Source organism: Eleutherodactylus coqui, chromosome 8 (assembly GCF_035609145.1).
Source record: "Eleutherodactylus coqui strain aEleCoq1 chromosome 8, aEleCoq1.hap1, whole genome shotgun sequence".
In the NCBI taxonomy this organism is placed as follows: Eukaryota; Metazoa; Chordata; class Amphibia; order Anura; family Eleutherodactylidae; genus Eleutherodactylus; species Eleutherodactylus coqui.
Window position 1 is genome coordinate 86,829,902 of NC_089844.1, and position 17,816 is coordinate 86,847,717.

General features: G+C 45.5%; 1 protein-coding gene across 2 annotated transcripts in view; it reads left to right on the top strand.

Moving 5' to 3' along the window:
* Window positions 1–17,816, top strand: part of LY75 (lymphocyte antigen 75) — a 100,047-nt gene that overhangs the window by 48,221 nt on the left and 34,010 nt on the right. For both annotated transcript variants that reach the window (XM_066575958.1, XM_066575959.1), the window contains 7 exons: window positions 29–171; window positions 3,588–3,666; window positions 3,958–4,026; window positions 5,888–6,011; window positions 10,513–10,548; window positions 10,693–10,880; window positions 16,517–16,575. In XM_066575958.1, the coding sequence (XP_066432055.1) occupies window positions 29–171; window positions 3,588–3,666; window positions 3,958–4,026; window positions 5,888–6,011; window positions 10,513–10,548; window positions 10,693–10,880; window positions 16,517–16,575 (698 nt within the window). The remainder of the gene's footprint in view (window positions 1–28; window positions 172–3,587; window positions 3,667–3,957; window positions 4,027–5,887; window positions 6,012–10,512; window positions 10,549–10,692; window positions 10,881–16,516; window positions 16,576–17,816) is intronic.

Consider the following 17,816-nt stretch of genomic DNA (forward strand, 5'->3'; position numbering starts at 1 on the left):
GTGAACATTATATTTTTCCTTTTTATAGCTGTTTCATATAGAGAGACTTCTGAAGCAAAGGACTTGGGAAGAAGCTGAGGGATTTTGTGAAGAGTTCGGCGCCCATCTTGTCAGTTTTTCACATACACAAGACAAGGACAACTTGTATTTATTTCTAAAATCTTTATTACGGTATGCTATTTTACCCATTAAATATTTCACCTGGAAAATTAGTTTTGTTTTTCTCTATTCCACTATTAGGGCTCGTTCACCTGAGGGAACTAATTGCGCAAAAATTCTGTACGCAAGGAAATCGTTGCTAACGCCGCTAAAAATCATGTGAATGGATGATTTTTCTTGAGTCCCAAGCTTTATTAGCGTTCAAATCGCCCATTCACACGATCTGGAGCGGCGTGTTGCAGAAAAAATGCTGTCTTGAATTTCCTCGGGCGGTAGAAATCCGCCTAATGATTTCTAATGTGTTAAATACAGGCATTTGTATTGTTTTCCGAGCCTTGGACCCAGCTAAACTTCCTCCCTCTCCCCCTTTTTTCCCAGCTCCCATAGGAGTCTATGGATATTCCTGCGTTTTGCATACCAAAAATAGATCAAGAGCTATATTTTTGCGCAACAGAAAATTCGAGTTGCTGGATTTCAGTCGCTGATGTCCTATTTTTTTTTTGCTGTGATTTTTTTTTTTGGCACGGCTAAAATTCCTTCTGGTTCTAATAGTCGAGATTTTTTTGCCTGTGTAATTTAGCTGCGCAAATTTCCTTGTGTGAACGAGCCCTTAAATGTTAAGCCATTTTGAGTAGAAGGATTTACCCTATTTAACCTCTTAATGACAAGAGTGTTTTAGTCGTAAAGGACCAAACTCACTTTAGCAATTTTATTCATGTGGAGATTTAACGACCCGGCCTTTTCTTTTTTTCTCCTGGGGTCAAAATTATTTTTGCAGCTTTTTTTTTATTCGTGACATGTAGGGATGTTTTTTAATACCTTTATTAACAGAAACTTTCTTTAATTTCCTTTGTTTCATTCATTGTCTGATCACATGACGGTGACATCATCAAAGGTCCTCAGAGCACACTGCTGCTGTCATGCTCTGCATGTTTCATGCTGTAGGATCTGCGATGACGTCACCAGCATGAGATTAGGGACGGAGCATGAGAAGCACCCACACACATACACACTAAGGGCTCAGTTAGACGGGCGATTTTTTTCCGCGCGATTTGCGCATGCGCATGCTTCCGGCGATTTTATAAAACCATTGCTTTGCAATAGTATCGGACACATGAGCGCTTTTTATGTGCTCGTCCGATAAATTATAGAACAGAAATCGCAGATCGCACCTATCTGCGATCTGCGATTCCTGTTCTCTTCTCTATATGCGCTCAATGGGGGCGGCGGCAGCAGCGCCGACCCCATTGAGAACATATACCAGACAAATCATTCTTCTCTGCCACAGCTGTAACAGCTGTGGCAGAGAAGAACGATGTTAGCCCATTGAATTCAATGGAGCCGGCAATACAGCCGGCTCCATTGAAAGCAATGGGCTGCTGGTGATCGCGGGATGAATTGTCGGGAAGGGCTTAAATATATAAGCCCTTCCCTGCAATTCATCCAGAAATTTGTAAAAAAAAAATATATATATATACTCACCTTGTCCCAGCAGACGGAGTTCAGCCGCGGCCGGCGGCAGTTCCACTGAACTGCTCTCTCTAGGATTCAGCAGCTGGGGATTTAAAATCCCCGCCTGCTGAATGAGCTGCCTCTGATTGGTCACAGCCTGACCAATCAAAGGCAGCTCTCACTCACACCCATTCATGAATGGGTGTGAGTGAGAGCTGCCTCTGATTGGCTCAGCGCAGGGACCAATCAGGGGCAGCTCTCACTCACACCTATTCATGAATTCTTGAATGGGTGTGAGTGAGAGCTGCCTCTGATTGGTCAGGCTTTGACCAATCAGAGGCAGCTCATTCAGCAGGCGGGGATTTTAAATCCCCGGCTGCTGAATCCTAGAGAGAGCAGTTCAGGAGAACTGCCACCGGCCGCGGCTGAACACCGTCTGCCAGGATAAGGTGAGTATATATATATTTTTTATTTTTACACATTTCTGGATGAATTGCAGGGAAGGGCTTATATATTTAAGCCCTTCCCGACAATTCATCCCGCGATCGCCCGCAGCGCATTCCTTTCAATGGAGCCGGCTGTATTGCCGGCTCCATTGAATTCAATGCGCTGGACAGCTCCGGCCCGTTTCTGTTGAAACGCGGCTAGGAGCAGTATTTTCGGGCGATTTTTCGGCCCCGGTCACGCGATTTGCGGATGCGCATCCGTCATGCGATCCGCAAATCGCGGGAAAAAACGCCCGTGTGACTAAGGCCTAACAGACAAGTTTGATTTGCACACTTACACTAAAATAAAGTACAGGGATGGTTCCCCATTACAGGGCAGATGTAGCGACAGTTTATTTTGGCGTAGTTGATGGGTTTCTCTCTCTTTTTTTTTTAATACATATTTGTATTTTATTCTATCATTTTTTTTACTTAGGCCACTCTCACACAGCGTCGGCAAAACACTGCGATTTTACAGCTGTTTTCAGATACAGGTTACTGCATATGACAGCGTTTTTTAACGCAGCCCATCATTGTGATTGGTGATGAGGTGCGTTCAAAACACCATGCAAAAAAAACGTTAGAGTGGCCTTATTGTTGTGTGTAGGGATGTATATATTGTGTATATATATATATATTTTATTTATTTTATTTTATTTTTTTAACATTTATGTTTTCCATTATGTCATATCAGACCTCTGGGGGATATTCACAATGTCATGTTTTTCTTATGTCACAGTTTTGCACTGTAGCTGGGGCATTCATAGAAGCAGCATCCATAGAATCCCCAGTCACAGGTGAAAACCTTCCTCTATAGTGACATTAGTCATTGGCAGAGCTGAACTGCATCTGCTGAGACCCAGCAGATCTGCCATGCTTGGGCCATTGACAATCACGGGATCATCGGGTCTGATAGAGGGAATGGTGCTCCTGCTTCACCTATTTACTACGTAGCGCTTACTGAGCACTATGTAGTCTGCAAAAGAGAAGACAGAAGCAGCTATAAACCCTTTCTGTCTTCTCTTCAGGGGCCCCAGTGGTCTGTGACAGCCGAGCACCTGACCTGTTCCTGTTAAATTGCAGGAGCTTTAAACCCATTCCGTACATTTACAAAGGTGCGGGTTTAAAGCCCAGGACCAGCTCATAATTGTACTACACAGGAGACCATTTCTTGTATGGCTGCCTAATGTACAACTACATTTTCCCTGCAGTGAAGCAAATTCTCCTGACAAAAAAAGAAAAAAATTCCACCTCACAACTCTGTAAGGAAAATAACTATCATATTTCCTGAAGACGCTTGGCGGTTTGTCATTTTTTTAAAGCATGTGCAGTACTTTATGCAAAATGAACTATGGGGTTTCCTATAACAAGCCATATACAAAAAAGTTATGAATAGCAACTAGTTAGATGCCAACTATTATTTTCTCCTTAATATTAACAGATTTTATTGGTTGACACATGCTACAAGACTTTTGTTTTTTTTTCCAATAGTACCAGTAATACACGATGGATCTGGCTAGGGTTAAATAAAAGAAATCTGGGAAACTGGGAATGGAGTGATGGCCGTCCAGTAAGTAAATTTCTTATGCACTAATATTTTTCTCACCTGTGATGTATTACATTTCAGCCTAATTAGTGGCTTAAATATAAAATAAAATTTCCAGTAATTCTGCAAATTATCATCAGAACTTTCCAAGTGCTAAAAATATATATCCCATAATACAATAGTATAAGGTAGTAGATCTTTCTGTAGTGTAACCTTCAGAACCGCTCAGGTGTGACTTCACTTTAATTTTTGCTTTCTTGAAAAAACCATTAGTTCACGAATGCATTTTCACAACATAATATCTTTCTTCCAAAGATTTCCTCTGTGATGCTGAGTGATTTTCAAGAAGAAGACTATTCTCTCCGGGACTGTGCTGCATTTGAGGTGGGTTGCCATGCATGAGCAGTGTATTTGTAGGCCGCATGCATTGACCCTGATTCTCCTGTTGGGTTGGACAGTTTGTGACAAACATTACATATAAACTATGAGTCTAAACAGCCAAAGTTCCACTAGAGCGCAGCAGAAACTTTCTCCTTTCATAGACTTTCAAAACTTAATGGAACGCAGCTCCTTTGTATATGGGAGCAGACCATGATAGGAAAGGCGGACATAAGTTCAAAGTTCTTTATGAGATATTGATCTTTAGTCACATGTTCAGTAGTCTTTGACTCACTGTTACGTTCGTGTGGGCAAGTGAGCACTGGGCCCACATGAACATTACCAAGGATAGGGAACATCAGGTGAAACAACTACCGATTAACACCTCTCTCTATCTTCTACAAAGGAAGATGACCAAGAACCTACCTTGTAAAGGGCGGCCCAGCGGTCTTCGGATCTGGGCCTTTGCTGCCCATTGGAACACATGCACCACTGACAGGGACAACTGGACAGAATAAGAAAACACACCGCCAAAATCACACCAGCGGCTAATAAGCAAACACTAGTAGCAGATGTTAATGCTATAAAGGCCAGGTATTTGTTGACATTTTGGCCAAAATAAGGAAGCTAGCGGGCCACTTGAAGGCTCTTGGCTATACCGCTAGTCCCTATACTAACCAGGAGTCCAGTGACATAACCAAATAAAACCATAAGACACAAACCTTTCTTGCAGACACCACACATAGAACCTGCTCACACCACACAGAGACAGAAGGAGAACAGAGAAAGCTGAACACACCCCTACCTCGGAAGACAGCTCTTATGTGTACTGACCTGTAGCGATTGGCTGTATGGAGACATACACACGCCCAGCCGCCACAATCACTGACACCTGAGCAGGAGAACTCCAGAGTAACTGTAGAACCACAGATCTCAGGAGACAGACGTGCCATTCGCATTGAATCACTGGTGTAGGGAAACTTCCAGAGCAATCGATTCTGCCAGCAGAAACCAAATAGCACCAATAGTAAAATACCACTTTCCCGTCCAATCATGGTCGGGCTGGATCCAAAAACCTGAAAGACTCACTGGCTGTGAACAAGCAGATCGCAAGTGCACACAAAACAATTGTAAACAATAAAGAAAACAGGCACAAGGGAAACACTGTCCCTATAGACCTTTTACCCAGGAAAGGGACCTGCCTATATGCAGATAACCCGCCCTAATCAGAAGTGACAAATTCTAGTGCCGAACACAAGGACTACCCAGTGGACAGATAAATGGGATAAATGCTATTAAACATAGTATGATTGAAAAAGATATTTCACCAGAGTGTCACTTTATCTACAAGAGTAGCAGTAACCTAAAGTTATAGGTTCATAGGACAAGACGCCTCCTCTTCATTGCCTGCTTGTGTACACTATTCTCTCATTATGGACACTGTGGGCATGGAATGAACAGATGAGTCCAATCAATGAACTCAGCAGCAGCTTCATGTGTGGACAGTGAGGGAACAGGGAGGCAGGGGAGTTTGAGATCACATTCCCAGACTCTTCGCCCCTGTCCTATCAGCCTATAACTTTAGGTCATGAGTCTTTATATGGCCTGACAAGTTCTCCTTAAAGTTTTGTTTGACTTGGAGACCCCTGTTTATTTGGAAGCTCCTTGACGATAGCTTATTTAGGGGGCTTTGCTTGTCAGATAAAGACAAAAGATATTTCTAGCAGTAGAATGCTCTGTAGACATAGGCTTCATCCTCCATATGCAGCTTCATCACCTCTCCTTAAAGTTAATTTAAAGTGTTTTTTCTACTTCTGTTTGAATTTCACCTTTTTTTAAAACTATTTTTTGCTTTTAAAACCTACAGATAAATCTACCAAAACCATTATACTGGATGGGGCTTATGGACTTGATACTTCCTAAAGTTAATTATACAATAAGGCCATTCCACTGTGAGGCACGGCACGACTGGGTGTGCCAGCTTCCTAAGGGTAAGCTTTCAGCTGAATTCTTCTATCGGGCTTGCACATTATGACCAAACGCCATACCTGAACATGGGCTTTACTCCTGAGCCATTGTAAATGTACAGTACATTGCTGGGTTACAGCACCTGCTCCAGCAGTCTTATCGGGAGCAGATCAGATGCCCTGCAGAGCTCAGTGAGTGAATGGAGACAGTGGTGATGCTGCTGTCTCTATTGGACCTGGCAATCATATAATCAACAAGTGCCCCCCCAGCATGGCAGAGCTATTGGTTTTCAGTAGACTCAGATCAGCTCTGCCAATGACTGATATCATCATGGAAGGCTCTGTTCCCCTATAACTGATGCTTCAATGCATATTATGAACTACATAAGGATGCAGTTAATAGCAAGTAATCTCCAAAAGAAAAAGGACCTTTGTAAATTTATTCACCAATTCATCCGAACCGAAAGTGAAACATTTTTAAGTCATGGGAAAACCCCTTTTAAGGAGCTAATTTAAAGTGCATCCTGTATATAAATGAATGTCTCTCTTAGCCGGCTTTCCTGAGATCCACCACATGATTGCAGCCACAGCGGGTTTTCCAGCTGTACAAAATCCAGAACATAATCAATCAATATCAGATTGGTGGTCCAAATGCTGAATCCCCTTCATTGCCCATCAATTTTGTACAGAAGGCAAAGTTCACTGAAGGCCCATTTAGACACAATGATTATTGCTCAAAAGATGTCTCTTGAGTGATAATCGTTGTGTGCATTCAGCGCAAGGTGATCGCTCAAATGTGGAGTGATCGCCTTGCACTCTGAGCGGGGATTGCAGAAGACAAGCGGGGCCGCTTCTCTTCTGTATCCAGCTGTTCTCTGCTCAGAGCACTCATCTGTTATACAGCTGAACGCTCCAAGCGGGGTATGCAGAAGACAAGTTTGTCCTCTTCATCCAGCTGTTCTCTGCTCGGAGCGCCCAGCTGTTATACAGCTGAGCGCTCTGAGCGGGGTATGCAGAAGACAAGTGGGGCCGCTTGTCTTCTGCATCCAGCTGTTCTCTGCTCGGAGTGCTCAGCTGTTATACAGCCGAGCAGGGTATGGAGAACACAGCTGGACCGTTGTGTTTTTCATACCCAGCCTGTGTTCAGGGAGCGGGATACAGCTGAAACAATAGTATCAGCTGTATCCCGCTGTGAATTCCTGATAACTGATCCCTAATCTTTCAGCGTGCTATAAGATTAGCGATGGCTTAACGAAAACTGCATGATGTCAGTGCAGTTAGACACAATGATTATCGCTCAAATGACGGCTTTTGAGCGAATTTTGAGCAGTAATCGTGTCTTAATGGGCCTTTAGTTTAATTGCACAGTAATTTACATACACTGAACAAAGTATTTTTAACCTATTAACGACCGTCCCTGCAACGTTTTACGGCAGTCATTAAGATGCTTTATTCTGATGAATGAGCCTTTTTACATCACTGCATCAGAATACTGACACCGGTCTCCAATGCCGGTAGGAAAGCCTGGTTCCAGCTCTAACATCGGGGAACGAAGAAACTGTCGATTCCCGTCATTTAACATGCCACAGTCAATGTTACCACAACATGCAATGTCATCACGGGGTCCCAATAGGTTGCTATTGCAGCCCTTGAAGATGGCCTCCTGGTCTGCCATCCACGGTGGCTTATGTGGCCCAACCAGAGCCTCATAGGAGCATATTATACACTGCAATACTGAAGTATTATCAAATGTTGTGACTAGAGATGAGCAAACTTACTCGTTTAGGGCGTTTTTGCACTCGAGCACCGCTTTTTAAGAGTAACCGACTACTCGGGCGAAAAGATTCGGGAGGCGCCAGGGGTGAGCGGGGGATTGCAGAGTTGCAGAGGGGAGTGGGGGGGTAGAGAGAGAGCTCCCCACTGCTACCCCCCGCTCCACCACGCCGCCCACCGGTGCCCCCCGAACCTTTTCGTCCGAGTAGTCAGTTACTCGGAAAAAGCGGTGCTTGAGTGCAAAAACACCCTAAACGAGTACGTTCGCTCATCTCTAGTTGTGACATTCAAGTTACAAAATAGGACAAATGTAAGAGGGTTAAAAAAAAAAATAATAAATTGACAAAAATATAAAACAATAAAATAAAAAAAGTCAAAACCCAGGTTTTTTCCCCTTACTATGTAAAAAAGAGAATAATCATCGCAAATTTGGTATTGCCATGTTTGTAATGAAAGTTGTAAAAAAGTTTGTAAAAAAGTTAATACATTCTTCAAGCTGCACAGTGCAAGCTATAAGAAGAAATAATAAAAAAAACATGGTGAAAATAACTAAGTACCCTGATTAAAACTTGAGCGAAAGACAAAGTAACAGGGATTGAGATTTTAAAGAAAATCTGTGTTGCCCATAGACTAATCACTGTAGGGTTCGAGAAAAAAACTAAAATATAACTTTTATTAGATATTGCTTTAAAAGGGAACTTGGAATACAAGTTTCCGAGGGACACACAAAAAACATTAAAAATTTTTTGCTCCCCAGTGGTTGATCCCAACAATGCTCAATAGTGAGGGATGCTGTATTTCATGAAGAGCAATTAGCTCCAATTTAGTCAGAATAAATATTACGGCTCTGTCAATAGTCAGAGGCTACCCTGTAATGCAAATGGTGTAGCCAAAGCCGTTTAATTAAAGAGTCAACCAAACTAGTATATTCAGAGTTACCCAGAAATTTCCTTGGTCTACTGATAGAGAATTCCTTGGTCTGGTTTGTGCCTGGGATATGTAAGGTTTTCCTTTATAGCACACTTTCTAGTTAAGACCAGACGGAAATTTCTACTGAAAGGAATCTTACCCTGTCAGGAGATGTTCTGCATGTTTTTTGCTTTCGCATTTCACATCTATTAGAGCCAATGCTTTTCAATGGTAAAAAATGTCATGCGCAAAAAATTCGTGTAGGTAAAAAATAGGATACCGAATTGCAAAACGCAACACAATTTGCACATAAAGTGCGGTGCCATCGCTATTCCCTGCTGCGGCTGTGACAGCTGTAGCAGTGGATTCCGTGGATGTGAAATCCCTGGATGCTGTCACATCCTAGGGTTTCACCTTGTGGTCAATGGGGCCGGTGGCAGCAGCGCCGACCCCATTGAGAATAGAGAAGATCATTGAATTATATGAATGGCTGAGCGCTGCCTGTGATTGGCTGAGTGGTCAGCCAATCAGACACAGCCCTTTCAGCAATGTCCGCCTGCTGAAAGAACTTCAGAGCAGTTCAGGGGAACCAAGCAGCTAGACGCGCCTGAGCCCCAAAAGCGACGGAGAGGTGAGTATATATTTTTTATTTTTTTACACATGCTAGGGATGATTTTCAGGGAAGGGCTTATATTTCATGCCCTTCTCTGAAAATGCCTGGGGGGCTTGCCGTTATCCCATTGCTTTTAATGGGGCTGCAGAAGCACCGGCCCCATTGAAAGCAATAGGAGAAGATTGCGCTGTTGTGCCACAGCTGTGACAGCTGTGGCAAGGGAATTCTTCATCTCCGCGGGTAGTCCCCTTGTCACTGAACACTGTGACAGCATTGTTACAGTGTCCAGTTACAAGGCCACTCCCCGCCGAAATGAAGAAATCCTCTGCTACATCTGTCACAGCTGTGGCACAAGAGTGCGATCTTCTCCTGGCACAACACGACGCCCATTTCGGTTGCGCAAATTTTTAACGCATTCGTTTTGCGTTTGTTTCACATAACTAAATGCACAACAAAAACTGCCCAGCTCACCAAGCCCTTACATTTCAATATACAGCAAAACACAGATTTGATGAAAAATGCAAATTCCACGAAGTCGCGGATAACAATTATATTGCACAGTGAACATCGTAAAAACGAATATGCCAGAATTGCAGAATTTGTTAGGTCTGTTTTACATGGCCGAGAATCTTGCGCGAGATTTGTACCTTGCGAGACGCACACATACACATGAGCGTTCGGGTTTATTTCCTGCAACGCAGTGTGGGCATAAAATTACGGCATGTCCTATCTTTGGGCGTGTGCTCACATTTCCCATTGTTTTAAGTGGGGTCAGAAAGGCTTTTTGATACAATCAATGGAGCAGGAAAGTGCAACTTGTCCTGCAAAATACAAGCCCTTTTATGGCCATGTCAAGAGAAAAATTAAAGCGTTATGGCTCTGGGAACACGGCAATGAAAAATGGGCCCTTTATGGTTAAATTGGTGTCTCAGACTAGCATGAATTGTGTTTAGCAAAGTGTAGTCCTTCCATTTAGCACTGTACGGTAATCTGACATGCCTGACACTGTATCACACAATGCAGCACAGAATACATTAGAAGAGCTTCGCTTAATGGTTTGTCAGCAGGTTTTTTAGTAACAGTTAGCAGAATTATGAATGCAGCTCTTGACTATAATATACATAGTAGCTCATGATCCCTGCAAGATAAGATATAGTTTCTTTTAGATGTTGGTGACATTTATTTCATAGAATTCATCATCTCATATATGTATTATTTTACTTTTTCTAGGTGCACCACTGAAAACCCCAGTGTGGTATGAAGCAGGTAATTATAATCCAATTATTCCTAAGCCTGTAGTAACTTTACCAGCCAGCACCAAACCCTTTTTCCAATACTAGCACAGTTTTGTGTGTCTTTCATCATTTTTTATCTGTCTTTACTCTTTCATTTTGTCTTTGGTTGTTTTAGATTGGAGAAAAAGAATGGGCGCCCCTAATATCATTGAAGATGGCGAATACTGGTTCATATCACATCCTGAACTTAGCTACAAGGAAGCTGAACTTTATTGCGCCAGCAATGGCACTGAATTGGCAAATATAGATTCTTTGAATGCTATGACTAGCATACAGAATATTGCAAGACAAAAGAGACCTAAGGTAAAAAGTTTGTCTAGAAATTTGGCATTTAGCTGCTTTTTCATTTCTTGCTATTTTTGACATTTAGACCGGATTCAGGCGGACGTATTTGCGCACACAATACGCTGAAAATAGAACCCATTTTCCTGCACACACAGAAAAATAAAAGGCATGCTCCATTTCCAGTGCAAATGCGCAGAAAAGAACACATCTTGAACTCATTAAACTAATTAGCCATTTCAATGGCCGAGAGCATCGATGCGAGTTTTCTTGCATGCGCAACTGTAATAAAATATGCTGAATCACGCGCAAAAATGCAATGAACATTCCGCCAATACGCTTATGCTTGTATGAAGCCGGCCTTAAAGAGGTTTTCAAAGACCAAAGTCCTGAGAATAGATCATCAATAGAGATGAGCGAGCGTACTCGGATAAGCACTACTCGCTCGAGTAATTTGCTTTATCCGAGTATCGCTGTGCTCGGGGCTAAAGATTCGGGTGCCGGCACGGAGCGGGGAGCTGCAGGGGAGAGCGGGGAGGAACGGAGGGGAGATCTTTCTCTCCCTCTCTCCCGCCCGCTCTCCCCTGCTCCCCGCTGCGACTCACCTGTCAGCCGCAGCGGCGCCCGAATCTTTAGCCCCGAGCACAGCGATACTCGGATAAAGCCAATTACTCGAGCGAGTAGTGCTTATCCGAGTACGCTCGCTCATCTCTAATCATCAATAGTATTTGCCCAGAAAACCTCTTAAGATGCCTAGAAATTTGCAGCTCATGAATGTGCACATGGATTATGCTTGATTAGTGCCATATAGTACAGAATTGGCTATAATGTGCACATCATGTTTTACAAATGGCTATGTTTGGCAAAATAACATGAAAACATTCTCTTTATTACTAAATTATAATATGCTGATTATTATGTTTTGTGGTTTCAACCCCCAACACAACTGTATTTCTCGTCTGTATCATTGGGGGACACAGCTTTGACGTTGGGTATAGCTACTGCAACTAGGAGGCGACACTAAGCACAAAAAATGTTAACTGCTCCCACTAGCTATATTCCTCCTGCAGGCATCCAGCTAATTCACTTTTTAGATTACTGTCTGTAGGAGGAGGACGGTCTCCCCCATAAGGGGTGATTTTTCCAGATGGACTACCAGGGCTAACAGGGAGGCAGGACTCTCCCTATGAACCTAACCGAGGAGGGTGAACAGAATGGAATCAACCTTTTGTTGTCTACCCGGTCCCCTCAGAAGAAAAGGAGGAACATCTAGGTACACCTGCATGTGACCCGCCAGGCATAGAGCCCCTCTTTCTTCTTCTGGGCAGTCCGCATCCCCATGCAAGGGCAGGCGATGGTGGGGGAGAGCTCTGATGGAGTTGAGGAGCCATTCTATCTCGGCAGAAGGCAAGTATCCACCGTAGTCTCTCCACACCTCGCCTCCCCCCCCCCCTCCCCATCAGCACAGTGATGGTAGCCCCTCAGTGTTGAGGTGCGCGGCCCCCTTCTCTGTAGTGCGGTCTTTACCTCTCTGGGAGGCCGGTGCAGGGTCTCACTTTAGGTCTCTATGGGCGCCCGGGCCAGGCTCTGAGGGTGGTGTGTGCGTCCTACTCTGGGACCGACGTGCCCACGTGCGACCTGTTTGCCAGGAGGCAGGGAAGTACGGTGGATAGGGGCCTGCTGCTTGCTGTTTTTTTCGGTGGGTAGCTGGCCACTGCGTCGCTTTATATTATGGCCTGCATTGCTAGGCTTAGGTCACTGTTAGCACTGTGGGCGTTAGACGCGGTGCAACATTAGTTCGGTTCACCATGCGGTAGTTATTGCTGGCCGCCAAGCGGCGTTATTGCTGGTGGCTGCCTTGGCTAGCCACTGGCAGTACTATTTCGGGCCGCTGTGCGGCACTATTGCGGACCGCTGTGCAATATTATTGCTAGCCGGCGGCGTAGTTGCTGGTCACTGTGCTGCATTTTTGCCAGTTATTGCTAGCCACTATGTGGCTATATGTCTAGCCGCTGTGCGGCATTACTGCTGGCCTCAGTGCGGCATTGTTGCTAGCCACGGTGTGGCATTAGGCTTAGCCGCTGGGTGGCATTGTTGGTAGCCGGTGGGCGGCATTATTGCTAGCCGCTAGGCAGCATTTTTTGCTTAGCCGCTGGGCAGCATTATTGCTAGATTGCAGTGCGGCGTTATTCTTAGCCACTGTGTGGGGTGGCATTATTGCCAGTCTTAGTGAGGTGCTGTTGGGCAGCTACGGTGCGCACACGACCTGGTGTATGTAGCCATGCGGCATGTGGTTACTGCAGCCGCGATTTCTTTCGATGTATATTGCCAGAACGCAGCGTTCTTTTGCCACTTAATAGCGGTGAGCAAGGTGTTGCCGCCAGCCGGACCGCTGGTCCAATTCAGCCGCTGCACTGGGATGGCAGGTCTTTTGCGTGTAGAAGGTCCTGTGGGGCTGAAGGTGCTTCCCACGTACCCAATGGCAATCAGCCTCAGCGTCGTTCCTGGTGCGGGTTGAAGCTTTGCCTAGCAGCTAGCCCCCCTGTTGACCCTCCGGCAGACCCCTGTAGGAGAGACACTTACTAAGTGTGGCATTACTCTGGGCTTACTGACTCCTGTAGTACCTTCAATGGAGAGAGAGTACTTGCTCAAGAATCCTTTGGAATCATGGCTCATCATACCTGTTCCCGACGGGGTTGAGCCTTGCCTGTCGGTAGCTCCCCTGTTGCCCCTCCTGCAGTTCCTGCAGTCAGCCTACCGCAGTGTCCGTATCCTGGATGACACACGGACAGGAGTGACCAGAGCCACATACTATGTGCTCTATCGCTACGATACCAGATGTGCATCCAGGGAGAAGATCTCGTCTTATGGACATCAGTGGTAAGACTAATAGTCAGCATTACTCCGGGGAAGGAGTACTCGACACAGGGAGCCTCTGGACTCATCGCCCCTCATGTCTGCTCTGGACCGGGTTGAGCTTTGCCTGTCAGTAGCTCCCCTGTTGTCCCTCCTGCAATTTTCTGCAGGCAGACGTACTGCAGTGTTGGAATCCAGGATGACACGACCACAGCGACACATACCAACTGCGCTCTCGCTGCAGTAAGCAATTACACCTAGCAGAGAAGATCTCGTCTTATGAACAATAATGTTCTAACTAAGTGTCTGCATGACTCCGGCAGTGCTGAGACCTGTGGTACCTTCCATGGAAAGAGTACTATGCACATGGTTCGCCGCCGGATTCATCGCTCTTCATGACTGCTCCGGTCTAGGTGGAGCCTTGTCTAGCGGCTCACTGTGGATTGCTCACTTGCAGTCTTTGCAGACAGGCTTTGTACACTGTCCATGTCCGGGAGGACAGGCGGGAGACATGTGCCATGTGCGTTCTCGTTACCGTATGAGAGTTACATCGAACTGGCTCGAGCTGGTTATCAGCAATGCGGACACCTGTGGGATCTTCCATATGGGAAGCATACTGTGCACAGAAGGTCTGTGCTTACATTGCTTCTCTTCTCCGTTCTAGAACGGGTGAACCTTACCTAAAGGCTAACTCTGCTATGGTGGCCACCTGCAGTTTTCTTTGTAGACAGCGGTAGAGCAATCTCTGATTGCAGGAAGAGCCGCACGCGGGGGCCGCCTAGAGATGCATACTATGTAAGCTCCCACCACAGTACGTTTAGTCGGTCAAAGGATATCTTATCTTTCGGACAGTCTGCTTCTATCCGAGTATAGTGGTAGTCCAGGGATCTACCCTCCGGCTGGAAGTCTGAGTGTGGTAGGTCCACCTACGAACTCCCCTCCGGTCAGCTCTAACATTCGGACTGCTATGGGTCCAGTCCCTTTCCAGGTGGCCTTAGAGCAAATTCGACATCTAGTGTTCTCTAGGAACTCTGGACTGCTAGCTCAGTCAGTTGTGTCCATACAGACGTTGGTCACTCATGTCATCTTCCAAGGCCTCATTTTGACAAGACTCAATTGGCTATATGGCCGATGCGCCTCCTTTTAATCGGGGCTTGACATCGGGGGAGCATTGGCTGGGGTTTCTCAGCAATGATGCAGGTGCCATTTGTTTTTCAGGGTTCTCTCGTTGGCGCAGGCACTCTGAAACCAGTTTGGCTGAAAGTCACTGGGAGTGAGTTTTTGTTCTTTTGAGAAAAAAAAGAAAAAATGTCTGGGTCAGTGTTTGGTCTTCTAGGGCACTGTCTTGGAGGCAAGGTGTTTTATTTAGGTGGTTCCAAAAGCACCTGTGATCCTCCGGCACATGTTCTTCCTGCATGATGGCGTGCAGGAGACCGTGAGACAGTATACGCAGATACTGATTGCAGTTCTTAGCGCTCGCCCCTACCGGCTCCAAATGTTTTTATCCACGAAGACAGGCGAGATCCATGCCCATTGTTTTCTGGTGCATGGATTAACACTTGCAATGACTTTTTGGGAGGAGCTGCCTTGGTGGACATCCAAGAGGGACGTCAGTTCCAAGCTTAGACTTCATCAAAAAGGACCACAGAGTTTCTGCAAATGTGGATGTCGTAGTATGTCACAGGCTCAGAGGCTGATACTGATGGTATTTCTGAGCCATGCGTCTTCAGCTCCTGTTCTCACTGGTAGCGGTAGTCCCAACGCAGCACCTGGGATGCTTCCCACTAACCCATTGCTCACCGTGGCTGCTCGTCTCCCCTCCAAGCAGAAGATGCTAGCGGGCGGAATTTCTCTGTCATCAAGAGAAGGCGTTATCAATCGGCTGCAGATTTCCTCTCTGCACGTGGTATCGTGATCCTGCATCAATGGAGAATTCGGTCCCAGATCTCTGCTGGTACTCCTGACAACACAAGTCCTGTCCTTGGGTTCCCAAGTGGCATCCTCGCAATGGCTTCGCTTCATGGCATGGCGGGGGTTTCCGTGCCAGGGATATCATGTTTTTCAGGTTGTGTTGTGACACTGGTTACTTGTGTATCGTGGAAGCTCCTTGTTCAGAGCTTTGTCCCGGTGGGTAGCGGGGGCTGTTACGCCGGTCCCTTTATGCTACTACGTCTCTGAGCATGCTGGATACCCAGGCATCCGTTGATGCTAGTCGCGGTTAAAGAGCTGATTACACTTCGTTTCACATGCGGCTTCTTATATTTTCCCACCCCCTTGGGTACTGCTCTGGAACGTCCCAAGGTCAAAGCTATGCCCCCCAATGATACAGACGAATAAAAAACATTTTGGTATAACTTACCGTAAAATCTCTTTTTTTGTCCTGTTCATTGGGAAACACAGCACCCACCCAGTCTGGTATTAGGACTGTAACATATACGCTCTTGGTTAGGGGGCGCTCAGCGCAGCTGCATATGGCCAATGAATTACAGTTTTTGAGCATTGCTGTTGTTTATTAGCTATTGCTGTCGTATCCTACTGACTGCTCCTACTGCTTGCATCCAAACTGAATTAGCTGGATGCCTGCAGGAGGGGTATAGCTAGTAGGAGGAGTTAACCTTTTTGAGCTTAGTGTCGCCTCCTAGTGGCAGTAGCTATACCCAAGGTCAAAGCTGTCCCCCCCCCCCAATGAACAGAGCGAGAAAGAGATTTTACGGTAAGTTATACTAAAATCTTGTTATTACCATTTTATAAATTAGAATGGTTACATATCTATATATATATTTCTTCTCATTTCTCCACAGCTCCAGGATTTCCTGCAAAGATGGTGGGTAAAGTCATATGACTTCAGAGGTCCTAAACAGTAAGTGCAATTTCAGCATTCCATTTTTTTCTTATTTACTTTGATCAGATTTTAATATTGCCTATCATGCATTTTTTGCATAACAAATAAAGGGAACCTGTCAGGTCCGTAATAGTGCTCAGGCTATAGGCACCACAGCATTGTGGTAGATCATAGTGATCGCTCCAGGAGCTTCGGAAAACTTGCATTTTAAAGTTTGCAGCGAGTTGCAGAGATCAGTCTGGTGCGGCTTATTAATCATATATTCCCTGCTCACCCCGTCCTCTGCTGATTGACAGGACTCTCCATATTCACAGTAATGCAGAGACACTTAGCAGCAAGGGGGTGAGTACTGAATATTAATGAGCTGCACCAGACTGATCTCTGCAAAGTTTTCCAAAACTCCTAGAGTGATTGGTATAAGTAACAGACCTCTGAAATCAGCATGCCTGTCACTATACTGTAGTGCCTGCTGTAATAGCTGGTACAGCAGACCTCTTCTGCTGCTGTGTAGTCTTTTGGGTAAGCCCCTTTCTATCTCTCTCAGTTTGGCTGCTCTTCAGCATAAAGATGTGGCCATGTGTACTGTCTGTGGAATCTGGTCTCTGCCACTTTAATAACTTTCTGCTTCTGCATCACAGTAGACTGTAGCGCACCTTCTTTCTTTTTATACGGTGCCCGCTGCGCCTAGGATCTTCTCCACACTCTCCTAAGCTACGTGGGGGCAAATCTTAGCTTTCTGTTTTTCCTAATAGGGGGGCTGTTCTTCACAACAGTGATGTGCTAGTCACTTCACCACCGCATCTATGAGGGGCAAAGCTTCCTTGTCCTGAGGCTTAAGGCCCTTTTGCACACAACGATGATCGCTCAAAAGCCATCTTTTGAGTGATAATCGTTGTGTGTAAATGTGCGCCCATCATGCACTTACCGTGCACTTTTCGTCCATCGCTGACTTCAGGTCCGCTTGAAATCCTCGACCCTCAGGACGACAATACAGACCGCACGTGGAGTAATAGTGATGTATTTAGAGAACAGACCACCCGCTGTTCTCTAAACACATGCCATTAAAGGGGTTGTCCCGCGCCGAAACGGGTTTTTTTTTTTTCAAACCCCCCCCCGTTCGGCGCGAGACAACCCCGATGCAGGGACTTAAAAAAAAAACAGCACAGCGCTTACCTGAATCCCCGCGCTCCGTTGACTTCTATACTTACCGGTGAAGATGGCCGCCGGGATCTTCTTCCTCCGTGGACCGCAGCTCTTCT